This window comes from Argopecten irradians, chromosome 2, assembly GCF_041381155.1.
Source record: "Argopecten irradians isolate NY chromosome 2, Ai_NY, whole genome shotgun sequence".
Taxonomy (NCBI): domain Eukaryota; kingdom Metazoa; phylum Mollusca; class Bivalvia; order Pectinida; family Pectinidae; genus Argopecten; species Argopecten irradians.
In genome coordinates, this window is record NC_091135.1 from 11,416,953 (window position 1) to 11,435,366 (window position 18,414).

General features: G+C 36.3%; 1 protein-coding gene across 7 annotated transcripts in view; it reads left to right on the forward strand.

Annotated features, from left to right (window-relative positions):
* Positions 1-18,414, forward strand: part of LOC138314455 (tyrosine-protein phosphatase non-receptor type 4-like) — a 120,838-nt gene continuing 102,424 nt past the window's right edge. For 3 of the 7 annotated variants that reach the window (XM_069254807.1, XM_069254803.1, XM_069254805.1), the window contains exons 1-2: positions 12,479-15,721; positions 18,036-18,187. In XM_069254807.1, the coding sequence (XP_069110908.1) occupies positions 15,556-15,721; positions 18,036-18,187 (318 nt within the window). In that variant the 5' untranslated portion in view covers positions 12,479-15,555. Of the gene's footprint in view, positions 162-7,220; positions 7,478-12,467; positions 15,722-18,035; positions 18,188-18,414 lie in introns of those variants that run through there. The other 4 variants (XM_069254809.1, XM_069254806.1, XM_069254804.1 and 1 more) reach the window with 4 other exon arrangements.

An 18,414-nucleotide genomic window follows, 5' to 3' on the forward strand; every position in this document is an offset into this window, starting at 1 on the left:
ACGTGACTTTGTTTTCTCCGCCATTTTGATTGAGAGTAACTTCCTGAGAAAAGACATTTGACCAATGCTGGTTTCAAAACAGCGACATATAACAAACTTCAATGGAGTAGACTCTAAGTTTAAGGCTTGTTGACAATTAACAGCAAGTCAAATCGTGCCAGGTAAGTTCATTAACGTTATATTATACACGTAAAGTGGAATAATCAGCCAATTTACCTGGTGTTTTTATCAGATTTTGTACACATATACACACCTTGTTTACGGAAATTATCATTTTGGGTTGAAATCGTAGTTTGAAGCGCAGATATTATGGAGACAACATTGAAAATACGATATGACACCCCTTTCACGTGCAAACTGTTTACAAATGACCGATTTCACGTGTTCACAACCGGTGAGCAATACAAACGAGGAAAACCCTGTATGATTCACGATATAATGGATTGTTATAAATACAAACAACATCCACCTTGAATGTTGTGTAAATGTCATCATGACTTACTCATCTTGTCAGATATACCGATATTTTGTTATTAATACAGTTCATGTGAATGAAAAAAAATTGAAAATGTACACTATCGTAATAGGATATAAAGGGAGGTAACTCTATTATATATACTATGCATTTGTGTATTGCACTTTCTACACATACACATAAATATTTAATTTTATAAAGCTGATTTTATTTACCAATTAACTATAAACAATTATAACAGTTTTAACTGAAAACATACAAAAGATATTACATTGTACAAAAAAGATACATTGTATCAAAAAATATATACAAATGTACATGTGTAAAAAAGAAACAATGTATTAATATGTAGCATGCTAAGTAATTATGGCTTGAGTGGTTATATAAGATAAGATAAGATGGAAGCAAGCAATTTGCCTCTATTTCCATATCTAAAATGTACATTATAAAGTTTTCATTGTTATTAATCCACTTTTACGGTGGACCAATTATGGTTGTACTTCAGTTTTGCATGGTTTTACTTCAAGTGAGGGTACGTAATTTCGCACAGTACGTAATTTCGCACACCTGACGATTTTTCGCGATCTTCCTTTAAATGCCAGAACGATTTGCTCTGTTGTTTATGTTGTGACTAAAGGAGGCCTCTCACTGTGATTTTGTCATATTTAGTTAAACTTTTCAGGATAAGTTTGTTTTGAAAAAACGAAATCGAAACAATACGGCCTATCTCAGTAAAGAAATTTATAGAAAATAAACCACTTGACATAAAATAATTCTGGGTGATAAATAACTGATTCACGTACAAATATGTAGAGAAACTATCCTTTTTTAGAATATATCGAAACCCGTATGAAAATCCATCAAATATAAGCGGAAAACAGATATTTTCTGCGGACACGCTATGACTTTCTTGACCTCGTTTACATTGTTTACTATGGGGAGCGGTCGTTTTTCGTAACGAAAATGGCGGCGAAATGTCACTTTTTCATTTAGAAATATAATTGTGTTTTGATGTCATTTCAAGATTGGAACTGTACTTAATCTTCGTTTATGATGTTGTTGGTCCATGAAATGTTTGAAAATAATTATTTTCTCCAAAAACAAGAAAGTTTGAGGGGTGTGCGAAATTACGTCCCCCAAACCCGTTCAACTACAGGTGAACCTCAAGTTAATAACAGCTCCCGTGCGCAGTGATACGTGTGCGCATATCCGGTTACATACTCGTGTGTTGTGAAGAACTTGTACATCTGCCGATGTAAGTCCAGCCTTTTTGGTTCGGAATGAAAGTATTTGAAATTCATTAAAATCAATGCCAAAAGTGTGCGAAATTACGTACCCCCACTCTACTGTACTTCAACAAAAAAGTATGAATAAAGAGATCTGATATCTATTGTTCAAAATTTTGAGTCACCATATTTAACCCAATAAACAGCCCCATCCCTATAAGTGTCCCTACAGTCCAAATTTGGTTCTATAAAGTGTTTTTTTTTCAATTTCTGATGTGTCCTGGGTGTATATTGGGTCAAATATGGTATGTAAAAATAGATTTGCATGTGAAAAAGTCTATTGTTGAGATATTGTAAACTGCTGACAACTGTTTAAAGAAAATTACCTTTTTTTTTTATCTGAAAAAACAGCAGTATTGTCAATCACTGTGTGTATTCGTTGGTTACTTAAAGATGCTCCTTCGCTGACAAATAGTATTTTTCTTCAGTTACAGAAGTTACTATTACCACCATGGAAAAGTTTGACTTTCTAATCCTACTTCAAGATGAATGTATTAAAAATAATTAATTGCGTCCCAAAATTTTTTTATGGAACATGCACTATGTCCTTTATGAAATGAAATATTAATTGCACATGCACCAAAAGAAAAATGATTTAAAAAAAAATAAAATATTTTTTTGTGTTTATTAGACAATATGATTAAATGATGAGTATAGTTTTTGCTCTGTCAGCGACGGAGCATCTTTTAGATATATAATTATATGACCCTTCAATATAATTACATGATCCAGGGAGTGATGGGGGTTGGGCAATTATTAAAATAGAATCACATGGCTGTAGTATATAAAGGGGGAGGGGGTATATGAGGTACAGACGTGGGGTTGTGGCTGGTTCTGGAGGTCCTCCTTCTGTGATTTATAACGGCCAAAGAGGGTCTTCACCCATGTACATTCTTCACCCATGTACACAAAACAGATTATTTCATGCAAGAAACACACGTTTCAAGATTTTTTTCCGTTTTGTTTTCTCTTCTTCTCTTGATGTGGCTGAGGGGAACTTAGCAAAAAAAAAAGAAACAAAATTTGAAACACATTTAACTTTTGATGATGTCGTGATGCAGGTTTTTCCCAGATAGGCATGGTAAAAAAGTAATACTGTATTCAACCCAATAGGCACCCATGTTCCAATAAATGTCCATCCGCATTTTTGAGGCCTCAATTTCAACTGCACAGGCATAAATAAAGACCAAAGCTATACAAAACTGTATAGATTTGAAGTAATTTTGTCTTATTAGCCCTTTCATTTTTTCTATTTTTTGAACGGCCTGGGTGCTAATTGGGTCAAATACGGTAAGTTAGCTGTATGAAACTGTATAATTTACAGACAGACATGTGTTAATCATGTTAATGGTGGGTTCACCATAAACTTCTCATTCGTGTACTAAGCAGTTTAATTTTTTGAAATTCATCTGTCAGTCCTAAATAACTTGACTTTACCAAAACAAAATTAGAATTCAGGTGAAGTAAAGGTCCATATTTTCTGTGGCATCTAATGAAACTGGAGAGATGTTAGCATTAAATCTGTTGAAATGTGTTGATAAGGCAATGCCAAAGGTTATCAGATCAGCTTGTGTATACCACACACCATTCTACGTGCCAGACTTGTACCTCTCTTCTCATTCATTGTTGTACTCCAACCACTTGCTGATATGGTTATTGTAAGGAATCAACAAACTATAAATATTGGCCCTACAACATCAGTTTGCTTTTGCGACAGGTAAAATGGTGCATCTGTCCTTCAACAACACCTGTAAATACATTTCTGCTGAGTCCCTTAGGAACCCCAACCCCCTCCCCATTTGTTTCTTTTAGCATTCTACAGTAATTAAGAATTTTGTGTCGGGGACATCAAAAATCCTAATTATCATATAGACATGCATTTACAAAAGTACATACATATTAACCTCATAAACTGTGATTTTGTAAAAGGTAAAAATGTGCATCAATCTGTTTATGGGTGTGACTTTGATATTGGAGATCATTAAAAGAACATAGGAGTGTATGTGCTTACCTGTATATATGCTATAATATATTGTCTCAGTATTAAATTTTCTGTTGCACAACAGTGTAGAATTATTTACTGACAACTTGCCAACTTGGTTCAGACGTTCACAGCCAGCCTCAGTTTGTGTGTAAACCAGAGAAACCATAAGATTAGTTGTAGTAGCAGGAAACATATGCCTTCCTAAAAAATGAATAAGACAGTTTTCCTAAGTATGCAGGTGTTCAGCTGATAGATCTCGGCATGTTGGAATATTTTGTGTATGAAGATTAATTTAAAAAAGGCTCATGAGGTGTTTTGAAATGCTATTTTCTCAGTTTTAGTGTTCAAACTTGAAGAAAGGTTGAAGATTTTTAGCCTAGCTACCTGTCATCAGATGGTGGGCTATTTAAATGCATATGGCATTAATGCATTCTATGCTTTGTCTATGGTCAGTAAAAAATATTGTTACTACGGGTATATTTTTCAAAAAGTGTTGAAATGTTTTCTTCAAGCTTCATGTAGATGTTCTACTTGGTCCTAGATTTTCAGTTTGATCTGAAAACAACATGGCCGACATCTAAATTTCTCAAAAAGAAACTGAAAGGATCTCTCTGAAAATTCATATAGAGGGTCGGTTCCTAATTGTTCCTATTATTTATTCGGGCTGATCTGAAAACAAGATGTCCGATTCACATCCAACATGTTTTCTAGTCTTTTGTTGTGCCTATTTAAATTTCATTACATTTTGACATTAGATGGAAAAGTAGAGAAGTGATCCTTATTTCTTTGGCTGACCGACATATATCATTCTTATTGCTAATGGTGATTGCCTTTAAAGATCAATCTAGGATCTCTTGTAGACTGACTCATGTAGATAAGCACCCACTAGATTTTCTTTATCATATAGTTATTTTCTGCCTATATTCTTACGGATGGTATATGATAACAAGGAGAAAGTGTTGCAAGGAAATAGAATGGACGAAAACATTACTGTGAAATTTGTGCTTCAGTAGTTTTGGCATGCTTAGTGCCTCTGATGCTGTTATAATATCTTGTGAGGTGATGATGAAAATACCATAAGTTGCTGAACAGTTTGTATGTATATGTAATGTTGCAGACAGCATTGATAATAGCAGTTGTTGTTATGAGGTATAGAAGGGAGTAGGGTAAACCAATTCAAGTAAGTGATCAATGATGGGGAAAACAAGTACATGGACCGTTATCATATAGTTCTACTGAAGTATGCACAGAATATATAAAGCTTAAGAGATTAGCCTTCCGTTTGACATTATAACATCTCCTTAGTAAAATCAGGTCAATCCTAAGGTAATTGCTCTCAACTTTGATAGTTTTCATCATTATAAATGGTTTTGTAGCTGATGCTCTATGAATTCTTTGATGACTACGATGTCCCTGATGGAGATTTGAAATCTAGCTAACATAAGGTCTTCAAACTACCTTGTTCTGTTACTTTAGAAGATGTAAAATTTGACTGGGTTTTATTTTGTAGTTTTGATTTAGTTGGTAATTTTAAAAGTTATTAAAAAAAAAACCAGAACAAAGAGTAAAAGTTATTAAAAAAAAAACCAGAACAAAGAGTATGTTTATTTTATTAGCAACGGTCACATGTTTCGGTGAGTCTGAGAGTACTTTTAGCGGGACATGTTATTTTTTACTTCAAGAGGAGGGATCATGTGTGTTTCTTTTATCTGTAGTACACAATCTATTAAACAGATACCTCAATGTGTGTGTGTGTGAGCGGCTGCTCCATGTGAAAACAAGAGCTTTTCATTCTGTGGTTTTCATTCCCTCCAGTAAGTAACTGTCAAAAAGTCCAGACACTGCAGCTGGCAGTGAAGTTTTAGTTAATTAACGTTTTGCACCTACATGTACACTGCAGCTCTTGTAGGTTGTGTAATATTGAGGGAGTTTAAAATGGATGATTTATGGAGAGGAATACAGATCATGAAAAGGCTTATAGTTTTGTACCAGACTTAATCCTGTAGATTGAATGTTACAGACATATGTGTTTATCTTTTCTGAGGGATATTTATTTCAAGATGGTTCAGTGTGGTAAGTGCCCAGGAGACCTTGAACTTGGCTGCTACTCCAGAGGATTACACTGAAGATAGGATTAAAAAGAGTACACAGACGGAGTAGTTCATGGATAGTCTGTCATTCCTCATAATTGCCATGGAGTTTTTAGACACCTTGTCAGAAATCTGGAACAAATGTAGAAATATTATGTGGATGAGTCATTGAAGTTTTCAAAATTTTCAATATATTTTTCTCCATCAATCTTCATACTCGTGTTTTCTTAATTTTGGCATTGTGTCACATTGAATTGCTATTTCATGGACAGCAGTACAAATTATAAGACAATTAGACCGAAACATTGAAATGCGCTTTTAATCGAAATGCTGCCAATGCTTGCATTATGAGGATGCACTACACAGATTTGTTTATTGGACGAGTACATGTGTGATAACTTTATAGCTGTAGGGGTACGTTGTCTGTGAGAAGATGGGGAGCCTCCCTTCCTTCCTATGTAAGATGGACTGATAACATCGAATTAACATCCTCTTTCTATTTGTTTTAACATTTTGTTGATGCTGTAAACAGTGATATACTAAATTGACCAATACAAGGGTAGCCAAGTAATTTTTATCACCAAGGGAAATAACTCTGTCTAGGCAAACTCTGTGTAGAAGGAATGAAAACTCGTCCTTTGGTATTCCATTATTCCTGAAAAAAGTGTTTTGCAATGTGCACAGAACTGTAAATCTTTTCAAAAATCCAAGATGGGCAGGCATGTATATAAAAAATGGGAACAAATATGTATTGCAAATGCATCAGAAATCTTTCCAAGAAACTGAATGATAAGAAAGCGGTTTCATGTTGTTCTGAAGCTGTACATATGGAATGGAATTTTACAACTATTTATGAAACGGATGATTGAATTTTTATATTGAACCTTGTTGATATGTGTTATGAGGAATTTTATAAGATGATCCTGATACTGATAAAACAGGATTGTGACATTTTTGTACCTGCTTGCCAAACCAATCCCATTTCTCCTGCCATTTATAAAGGAATTCTGAGATCTAGATTTGAGCACACTTTGTATAAAGGTAAACACATACAATTATTACGCTAAGTATTCAGATATAATGTTTTCTTCAGACTGTCTTGATCATTATAAGTGTTAGTACGTGGAGCTAGGGATGACATGTTGTTTTGTGTGACAAAAATGCACTTCCTTATAGAATAGACGAGATGATGGGCTGTTTTCCTGAGAGGGTTGGCTTTACTGTATTTTGCTAACACTATGCACTGAGTAATTCTGATTTGAATGTAATGAGCCCGGCAACAGTAAACTTTGAAATCATTCAGAGAAATGATAGGAGCGATACACAACTTTATCCTGAGGAATGAAAGTGCGCAGATGCTAACTTGTATGGTTTATCAACACTAATGAATGACATAAGACTTATTCAAACAGTAAAGTAAGGGATGTAGCTAGAAATGATGCAGAGTTTTACATCTGGCTGCAATGATGGTCTATAGACTTCAGTAATGGAGCTGGTTCACATGTGAAAAAGTCTGAAATTACTGTTGTGATGGCTAGTGTTAAAAAAATCTGGGAACGCTTTAGTACAGAATTGACCGAGAGAATGACAAGATTCCAGGAGGCAGCAGCTGGTCTGAATCTACAAGTGCAAATGGCGCCAGGTCTGTATAAATTCAAAAACCTTGAACCTTTTACCAAAATTTTTTTTTTATGATGAGATGCAAGTTTATCTTTTTTTTTCGCATAAAATTGATGAAGCCTGTATTGAATGTTGATAAGCCTCATTCTTGGTCCAGGTTTGTATCAGAGCATGTATTGTGACAAAAAAAGGGAGACAACTCATGTGTCTCTGGAGGCAATACTGCAGTTCACTCAATACTGGGGTTTAATGTTTGTTGGAGCTAGGCCAGTCACTGATAACTGTAGTATGGTTTTGTACTAACACAACTGATTTTATAACATTACCTGTGTTCACTATAGTAAGTGAAATCAGCCATATCAGTTGACGTTAGACTGGGTAAGAAAACTATTTAGGTGATACCAAATTTTATACATGTATATTCACACACCTGCAGTAGCTGCATGGTTTTCAAGTGTTTCAACATATTACCAGTAGTTATCTATGTATATATATACTCTTTCTTTCTAGTTCAAATCCCACATTGGGGAGTTGCCAGGCTTTATAATAATGCCATAGGTTGGTGATTTTTCTATGGGTACTCTGGCTTTCCTCCATCTCCTAAACATGTCATTAATTAAACTAATTACTACGGTTGCTAATTAGACATAAATAAAAACAGACTTCTATCATGGGTATTTTTACACTATCCAAATGACTGTTCACCTAGCAGTTATAACAAAGATGATTAAACCTATATAGCTAGGTCATCGGGTACATTGTCAAGGTCAATAGTTACTTTTAATTGACTCAAGGTTTTAATTGGCGGTGATGTGTATTGCGAATTCGCCAAGGTTACAGGAAGTAGCCAATTTCCTGAATAAATATAGGAATGAGAGAGCCACGCTTTCCTGCCTCTTGAGACACTAGACTACGTTAAATCAGCAGTGTCATTGAAATGTCCTTCAAGACGTTGCTTGTTAGGTTTTTTGTAGGTAAGAAGACCTTGTATACTGCTCAACTTTCTGTTTGTAGAATCCGTGTAGGAAAGGTTACTCGCACCCTATACACTAATATGAAAAACGCAAAATATTTGAAAGAATACCTTGCAATTCAATGCTAATGTGATTTTTTTATCTGGAAAATGAATGCATATTGCTTTTCTTTCGCATGATTGAATATCATCTGCAATATTTTGCTATTTGAAAAAATGATAAATGGCTCAAATTAAGTGAAACATCAATGTGAATTCATTGCTTATGTATGATACATCAAGTAACACCTATCTTGTTTTGAAGCAAGTTTGAAGGAGATTTGAAGGACTACATGAGACTAGCTAGGATGATTGTTTGGCCATATCTACCAGGAACAGTGTTATATTACTTCAAGGAGATTTAAGTAAATTGTATAAAAAGTATTCTGTTATCATTAGTGGGGTTTTCTGGCAAGCAATGTTTAATTTATTTACTAGAACTGAAATTGCCAAGTGTGTACTACATTTCATTACAAGTTAAAATTCGGAATCAAGTACATATACATGTATGTAATGGTCAGAATGTATATATTCATTTTGTGTTGAAAAAGAAGAGCAAATGTTCGCATGTTTTACTAAGTATATTAAGATGGTGTATGTGGGATGTTTGACGCTCCAAAATCACTGGTCATTTGGTCATTTGATAACCAGGTGGGATTTTATCTTACTTGTGAACATGTCTTATTACCATTATTTCAGCCTGTCTCTGTTTTTGTGAATGTTTCATATATAACTGAATACTGATGTATACATACTTCAACACGGAATAAGTCATTACTTGAACCAAAGTCAGACAGGTGGTATATTTATGACCAATTGATAACGAGGAAAATCTTAGGTTATAGATGAATGGAATTATTTAAGTAATCAAATTCTCACTGCATCCTGTTACAATAGATGTTTGCTTCACATATATAGGATACGACAATTACAGGATTTCTACAAAAATCTTGTGTCAAAGTTGGTACATCAAATTGAAAACAGCATTTGAAGAACCAAAGTGGCTGTGGTCAACAGTTCCACTATACAAGAAGGCACAACATGAATATACCGTCGTCTCTCAAAACATGCACCTGCACTTCATACATGCTGCACACCGCATACATAGGAGACCGTCCTTACATGACCCTGGCTGTTAATTAGACGTTAATTAATCGAACAAGCAAACAAAAAGTGGGGTTGATCGGTCAAGGTGTTCTAACATTACTTTATCTCTCTACCAAAGGGTGATTGGAATCCCACATGGGGCAGCCACCAGGCACTGATTGTTTGTTGGTGATTTTTCTCCATGTGCTCAGGCTTTCCTTCACCTTAACCTGGCACATCCTTAAATGACCTTGGCTGTTAATAGGTGACGTTAAACCAAAACAAACTTCCCCACACCTAATACTATAGTATATAGCTATCGAACACGGTCCATGTTATAATCTGTTTAGCAAAGGGGTTTATATCATGGCCTTCTTGTCTATATTATATACATCAGATTGGTGCTGCTAGATCTCTCTCAGTAGGGATCAGCTCTGTTTTACTACAGTTTATGGATAAATTCTTCTAAGTAATTAATTCCCTACTGGCCAAAATCTCCCTTTTATAATTGAAATAAAAAAAACCTGTTGAAGCAACTATATACGACAGTCTACAACATTTTCACATTTTTACATTTTCATCAAATAAAAGCTTGGATTTTTGACTCCATCTTCCGTCTACCATACAACAACATTGGGTACTGCATATTGTACCCTCTCTCCTCCCTCCCACAACCCCCGGCCCTCTATGTTAGAAACCCACAACCCTACCCCTGTATGATAGTAACCCACAACCCTACCCCTGTATAATAGTAACCCACAACCCCAGGCCCTCTATGTTAGTAACCCACAACCCTACCCCTGTATAATAGTAACCCACAACCCCAGGCCCTCTATGTTAGTAACCCACAACCCTACCCCTGTATAATAGTAACCAACAACTCCAGGTCCTCTATGTTAGTAACCCACAACCCTACCCCTGTATAATAGTAACCCACAACTCCAGGTCCTCTATGTTAGTAACCCACAACCCTACCCCTCTATGTTAGTAACCCACAACCCTACCACTGTATAATAGAAAACTACAACCCTACCCCTGTATAATAGTAACTCACAACCCTACCCCAGTATAATAGTAACTCACAACCCTACCCCTTTATAATAGTAACCCACAACTCCAGGTCCTCTATGTTAGTAACCCACAACCCTACCACTGTATAATAGTAACCCACAACCCCAGGCCCTCTATGTTAGTAACCCACAACCCTACCCCTCTATGTTAGTAACCCACAACCCTACCACTGTATAATAGTAACCCATAAACCCCAGGCCCTCTATGTTAGTAACCTACAACCCTACCCTCTATGATAGTAACCCATAACCCTATCCCCTTATCCTCCTTCAAGCCTGATCATCCCCCAACTTTCTAACTGAAAACTATATGTGAAGCTGACAAATACCCCATTTCCATTTTCTGTTAGCTTGAGAGCTGTAGGCGGTCCTGCACTCGTACATCACTATGATTATTGAATGTAGGCTCTTCTATCTTTCAACACTAGGCCTAATCAGGACAGCTTCACACTTCCTGGAGGGAAGAGCTCAGGTCAAAGGTCATCTCAGGTCGTCTAGGGTCACTGGGGTCACTGGGTCACGTGTGGAAGAGCAAAACATGTACTCCTGCTAAGACATCTTGTATATATGATGTATATTTGATATAATAAACTTGAACCAAAGCCAAATATATGGTTCTTGTTACATTTAAACTGGCAGGAAAGACTTGTGCACACAGAGGCTGGGCTCCTTCGTATATGTACACACAATCTTGTAATAAATGTAAGCATGTTTTACCTTCACTAGGTAAACTAAATTTATTCACCGATATTCTTATCTTGATTATCCTGATGGACACAAGTTTCAGCAAAACAAAATTGGAACAGCAAAACAAAACACAAGTACATAAAAAATCAGTAAGTGTGGAGTGTAACGTCATTCGTGTCAAAATTGAATGAATTCAACTTGTGACCATGTTGAATAGAAACCGTAATTTCTTCCAACTCTTGACATTGATAGGAATGGCCATGGATGTGCCTAAATTAGTAAATGTTTATGATTTGTTCATCTAATTGATTTCCTGCAAGAGCATCAGATTTTTAGGAAAATGTGTAATGTACTTCAGTATTAATTTTGATGGGCTAGTTGTGATAAACATATACAGTTTGTGCTTGTTTGAGGAAAATGACATGTACCATATTCAACCCAATAAGTGCCCAGGGCGTTTCAAAAAAATAAAGACAAAAATGAAAAGGTGCTTTAGAAGACAAATCTATTGCAAATTTATACAGTTTTGGTCTTTATTTATGCCCAGAAAATTGAAATTGAGGCCTGAAAAGGTTGAGGGACGCTTACAGGATCTGGACCATGGGCAGTTATTGGGTCAAATACTGTATATGCATTATGGGTCATGTGGTTTTCTGTATATATACCCATGTATAGCAATATCAGATACATTTCGTAGTCATTAGGGTTCGTATAAAAGGATTGCTTGGTAACACGTTATTAACTTATAAGGTTTTGGGTCATCTTATATTCATCTGATGTGGTGGTCAAGCTGGACATGACTTCTAGATCTATATGATGAGTATCTGATACTACACTGACCTGTATCTGAAGTGAAACCTTTGTACCGTGATGGATACTTGAAATAAGTCTTTAATTATCTGCTGATTTACTGCTGTACTGAAGATTTATATAGAATATATGATGCAGTAAACATGTTGTATATTTTGTATTAACATTACAAGAGGAGGTATGAGAAAACCCGTCGGTATAAAGCATAAAATGTAGAAGGTTCCACGCTGCAGACTGATGTTGGTGCTCCTCCAGCCCGCTTGTCACACACACAACATATCCCTGCTGTTGATCTAACAGCATTGATCCGCTCGCATGTGCGATTGGCGAGGAGAAAAGCTGGTACCCAGAGACAGATATCGTTCTATAGGAAACGTTCCCAGGAAATACCTCAGCTAAGGAGTCGGAATAACAATTACTACAACCATATACCATTCCTACAGCACAGCTAAGGTATAGAGCAGTTCTACCAAAATAGCAGCTCACAAGATCATGTTTGCAAACAATTAACCTAATTGTGGACAAACATCGTTTATAAAGACTGCCGCGGTGACCAATTGCAAGTTGTCATAACACTGCGTAAGAAACCATACGGCTTTATGTGCTGGTGTAATTTGTCGTCTGTGCAAACCAGGATGTGATGTTGGCTGTGCTTGTAGTTTGAGGTGATAGCAGTCGGCTCCATTTCCAGGATGTAGCCCCCAATGGTTATAAGACATCTTTGCAGATTAAATCGTCGAGCATTTGCAGTGATTTAGATGTATTGACGACACTGGATTTCTGATGTTTTTGATAAATCCTTTATGTACTGATGTGAGCAGGTCTACCAGAACTGTTAACCATCTCTAGAACTGTGCATCTGTCTGCTGCCTCACGTTGATCTTAATATCATCTACAGTAGCAAGGAATAATGGAGTGTAAATAGTGTGCATTGCCTGTTTATCAGAACAAGGCCATGCTAATGAGGTGTTTATGACCGGCACAACTTCCCTCACCCTGATAATCAATAGCAATCAAAGGTGTCGGTTTTAGACAAACCTTTTTAGGCTGTATATGTGTAAGGATATTTATAGCAATGTGTGTACAAGGCACATGTGTAAAACATTGCTGATCACACATTGTGCAGGAATGCTGTCATCTTCACTTGTGTGGTAATGTGTCACCGGACACACATACCCTGGCTCAGTGTAACTAGTGGGGCTGAATCATCATGACCGAGAGGAGACCTGTGGATAACGTGTGCTACAGAATGTGTGTCAGCAGGAGGAGCCTGTCTTCAGGGCCGGTATAGTAGTGTGGATGAATATGGTGTTGGACATTTTTATAAAAATCAGTTATTCTCATCAAACACACCAGATTGTTGTAAATGCACATGTTTAACATGCAGAGCTGATAAATTGGGAAAACCAGAAATACATTTATAAACATTGACTTTAATCAGCTTCCTTGCTTGAGCCTGCTTCAGATGACTTATGATGTACTATGGAAAAATGTAAATTTTGCATTGGTTTTAGATCTTTTTATAAAGGTTACAGACACCTTTAAATGAACGATATTGGACGGACAAAAATATGGCATTAGCTTTCTAATAACTGTGAACCTATTTTGTGATGGACATATATTAAGACCGTATACAGGGTCTGATGTTAATTTGTGTTGGACAAGTCCACCATTTCTCCTCCGACACAAGATAGGTACAGCTGACCTTGACATTGTCAACAACAGTAGTAGGCGATTTCAGGCAGCCTAATACACAACAACTGGGTAACAGTCCTAGATTCTTCTACCTGGAAAAATCACTGCAGGAACAAATTACAAGTGAAGCATGATCAATTATAGCTAGTGATTAGGGATGGAGATTGAAGCACCCAGGTATAGCTAATAGCATTGTGTGCTATGTGTCAACTCAAATGCAACAATTGTGAGCTAAAGAAGTGAAGCAATTTTCTAAGTAAACAGAGCTTGATTTGTTGGTTAATCAATTATTCTAACAGTGTATGTGACTCATTCTCTTAGCCAATCTGTCGATGTGTTACACATAATAGATCACATCGAGAGAACCATTCAGTCGATCGGCTCGAAATCAGTGATGCAGACTCCAAGGACTGGCTGTAATGTTCCCATTTCTAATTTGATTATAAAATATTGAGAGATAAGATCATCGGAAGGGTAAAGATATAAAAATTTGTTTGATATTTTTCTTCATTTTTGATTGAATACATTGGGTGAAGTAATAAACTAGACCTGGTTACTTGTAGGTGTATATCTTCTGTAACATCTCGTCTGCTACTGGTCGTCTGCTACTGGTCGTAATGATGAATGGATCATAAACGTTAACCCTGAAACCATTACTTGCAGGGAAGTTTTTGATTATCATTAATTATTTAGTGAAACCAAATTATACTACTCAAAATGGCAAAAGTATTGTGAAGAAAAATAAAGTTAGATTTGACTTGAAATTTAGTCGGAATCTATGTTCGTAAGAAACTAGTAAATGTATATTAGATACAACTTACACTGTACTCTGCTGTAGTTGAACTTAGAAGTGATGTATAGTGCAGCAGAGGAGAAAAGGATGAATGCAGACATCTCCATTGGAGGCTCACAGCCGACATTCTCAGCATAGATGATGAAGAGGAGGTGTATTAGCTCTGTAGTACCAACTGACTTTATGGAACTAGTACAAAGTACATGTGTGTGCTTCTAATTATACAGAGGGCTTTTTAGAATGTAAAATCTGGATCTGGTTAAACAGGCCTCACCCCAGCTTCATTTTCTCGACTGATAGTCTTAATGGTGTTGTATATATACCAAATTGACATTGCATCACCAGTGTTCCTCTGACAGTCCGTTGTACTATGTACACAAGCAGACAGCCTCATCATGATCTGTATGTGTCATGTTTTTGTCATCAGGATTTTGTAAACAAATATAAGAGAGATCATTTGGTGTCGGCTATAGAATAACTCTATCAATAAGACCATCGTTTAGATGGACTTTTGTTGTGTGTTGATCCCCCTGGAGTTAGGATCAGAGCTCTGTTTCTCTTTGCCGAGCATTTGGAGCTAAATTATTCAGTGGAAGTCCATGTGTTGGATTAGTAATTCACTGGAATTTTGTTCTTTCTGGAGTTGGTGAGATAATTTGCATCTAGCTGGAATGTGATTTGTGCTTCTATTCCTGGATTATACACCGTTATTGATTTGTACTGAAATACTTGTCAACTAATATCTGCAGTCCGAGAATTTGTAATGAAATATAATCGCAAATATCTAATTTATAGTGTCATTTAATCAAGCAAAGTATCTTTACATATTCCAAATAATTATTGGATGTTAAAATCCAGACACAGTTGATGACGAAACAGATTGACGTGGAAATGATGGCACTTATCTGTAAGCAAGTATTTAAACATATCTAATTAAATAGAACACTATGGCTACTGTGACTTCAACCTCCATTGGCCCTACGGTAGTAATTGCTACTGCCGAAACTTCTGATCCAGGAGGGTCCCCACGTGGCTCCCTAGGCACTGCCTCTGATGGTACTGCTTCATTGGGTACCACAGTTGACCTAGATCCTGACCCTGAAGGCCAACATGGTAAGTATTTGACCTTGTAAACATTTCTAGTGCAAAGGGACAGTATAGGTCTACCTTGATCCATCTCAAATCATGTCACATTGTGTCATGATCAAGTTTTATGGCAAATCTGTTTTGTCAGTAAGTTTTGTGTTGAAACCTTGAACTTGTCTGCTGGACTGTGATGTCTCTCTGTCATGACATAAGTCAAATTACTGGGGTTTGCTGTTATGTAAATGCTGAATTGTAGTGTTAATTGTCTCAACCTCAATAATTTGGGTGGATTTATTTGTCCAAAAATGGTATGGGGGAGTGGAGTTCTAAAATTGATTCAGCATACCGGGAGTGGGATGACTTGTTTGCAAATTGTTGGTATAATGTGACTGGGTGGGGTGTGTTACTTGGTGTCTTCGTTGGCATGCTTCAGTGATACAGCATTATAAAAGGGCAACAGTTCCAGGATCCACTACACAAGAATTCACAAGACACAGTCTCCCAAAACACACACCCGCACTTTATACAGGCTACACACTGGATCCATGGGAGGCCATCCTTACATGACCATAGCTGTTAATAGTACGTTAATTTAATCAAACAAACAAATGTCAAAATGGATGAAACATATGCAATTGATGAAGACTTGACCATATGCTCCTGAAGCACAAGAGGAGTTAATTTGTCAGAGCCAGTTACCATACTGATCCAAGCCAGGTTCATGAATGCAGTACTTGTAAAAACCAACAAGAAAATAAAATAATGCTGAACGCAAATCTTTACTGTTTTGTAACGTGTGATATTCAGCGAGTAGGATTTACCTGAGTAGTTTGAGAGTGGGTGGAAGATGATCAAAGTAAAGATATGATGAGGAGAGATGGGTAATGACTCTGTAAGTACCTTAAAACATTTCTCTCTTCTTCACTTCCAGACTTTGTGGTACCTTTCACTGGAGTCCTATGTGTTTCTCTCAACTTCAAATTATTTCAGAAACTAATGGAAAAGTTCATGATCAGCCTCTGTGCTGTATATACTAGTGCCAGCATCAGATGTAATAGTTCATACACTGTATATGAGTGCCAAGTAAGAGACCACATCACAAGTTATCATGGTTAAACTTTAACCTCCGACAAATGTCATATTGCCATGGTTAGTTTACATTTAGTGATAATAAGAGACATTACTGGCCTAAATATTGTTGAGAAACAATTTGTGCTAATTTACAGATAACAAGAATTGGATCATATATCTGCCGGCGTAAATATTTCGATTTAACAAAAAAAAACCAATGAAGTATTTTTGTGAAAGTTTATTTCACGCCTCTTTCATATTCATGGTGATCCATTGGTTACATACCAACGCAAAAATATGAACCCTAAATACACATTTGTATAATATATATAATCAAATCAAAACATGAAAATTAGGCAAGTCTCATCATCACCGTTTACTGTTGGGCTGACCTCCTTTGGGTTAGGGACAGGGCCAAAAGAGTTCAGTAGCCTACCGTATTCGATCCAATAAGCGCCCACGTCCCTATAAGTGCCCCTCCCCCTTTTTGAGGCCTCAATTTCAATTGCCCAGGCATAAATAAGGACCAAAACTACATAAAACGGTATAAATTTGCAATAATTTTGACTTATTAGCACGTTTTCATTTTTATCAATTTTTAAGCGCTCTGGGCGCTTATTGGGTCAAATACGGTATTTTCATATAAATTACTTCTTTGAAACTAAGCATTTGATAATACCTACATTGGATAAGTATACCTGTGGGGCAGAGATGCATTTATTCATTTAAAATCTTTTGATGATGTAATAGTTTTATGTATGTTGAATATATAGAAAATGCTTTACAAGATGAGTATGTTATGATGCATTCGATTTTTGAGTTTTTGCTATATTTACTCAACCAGGTGAGAGATCAATTTAAAAACTATTGGTCTCTTGTTTTACCTGTTGTTGAGGTATTTAACCTATTGTTACGTTTTAACCTGTTGTTTAATTGGTTTTATTGCAGAGCTGTACAGTTTGTGCAGCTGTACAGTTTGTACTTGCCCTTCCAACCCTTCTTAACTTTTGTAACATGTTGTTTAAGCTTTGTAACCTGTTGTTTTAGGCTTGTAACCTGTTATTTAAGGTTTATAACCTGTTGTTTGATGTTTGTAACCTGTTGTTTGATGTTTGTAACCTGTTGTTTTAGGTTTGTAACCTGTTGTTTGATGTTTGTAACCTGTTGTTTGATGTTTGTAACCTGTTGTTTGATGTTTGTAACCTGTTGTTTGATGTTTGTAACCTGTTGTTTGATGTTTGTAACCTGTTGTTTGATGTTTTTGTTGCAGAGCTGCACACTATGTCCATGCGGCTGGTGTCTGGCGGCACGTACAATGTTCGGGCATCTGAGATGGCTGCCCATCTTCAGGATCGACAGCCAAAGACGGTGCAGTGCATTGTTCATTTTCTAGACGACAGTGAGGAACAGTTTGAGATTGATGTAAGTTATCCTAGCGAGTTTTATATACTGTGCACCGCAGTATAGATTTCCACAGTCAAAGTAATAAAGTATCATACGAAATAACAATAGTCTTTTGCAACTTTACCTTTAATTAGGAATTTGTTAAGTTGAAATTCTGGATAGAAATTTAAAGCTTAACAGAAATTAAGGATAAATTCCCCTTTTCAATGCTTTCCTATGGAAATTTTCTCATGAATTCCCTAAAG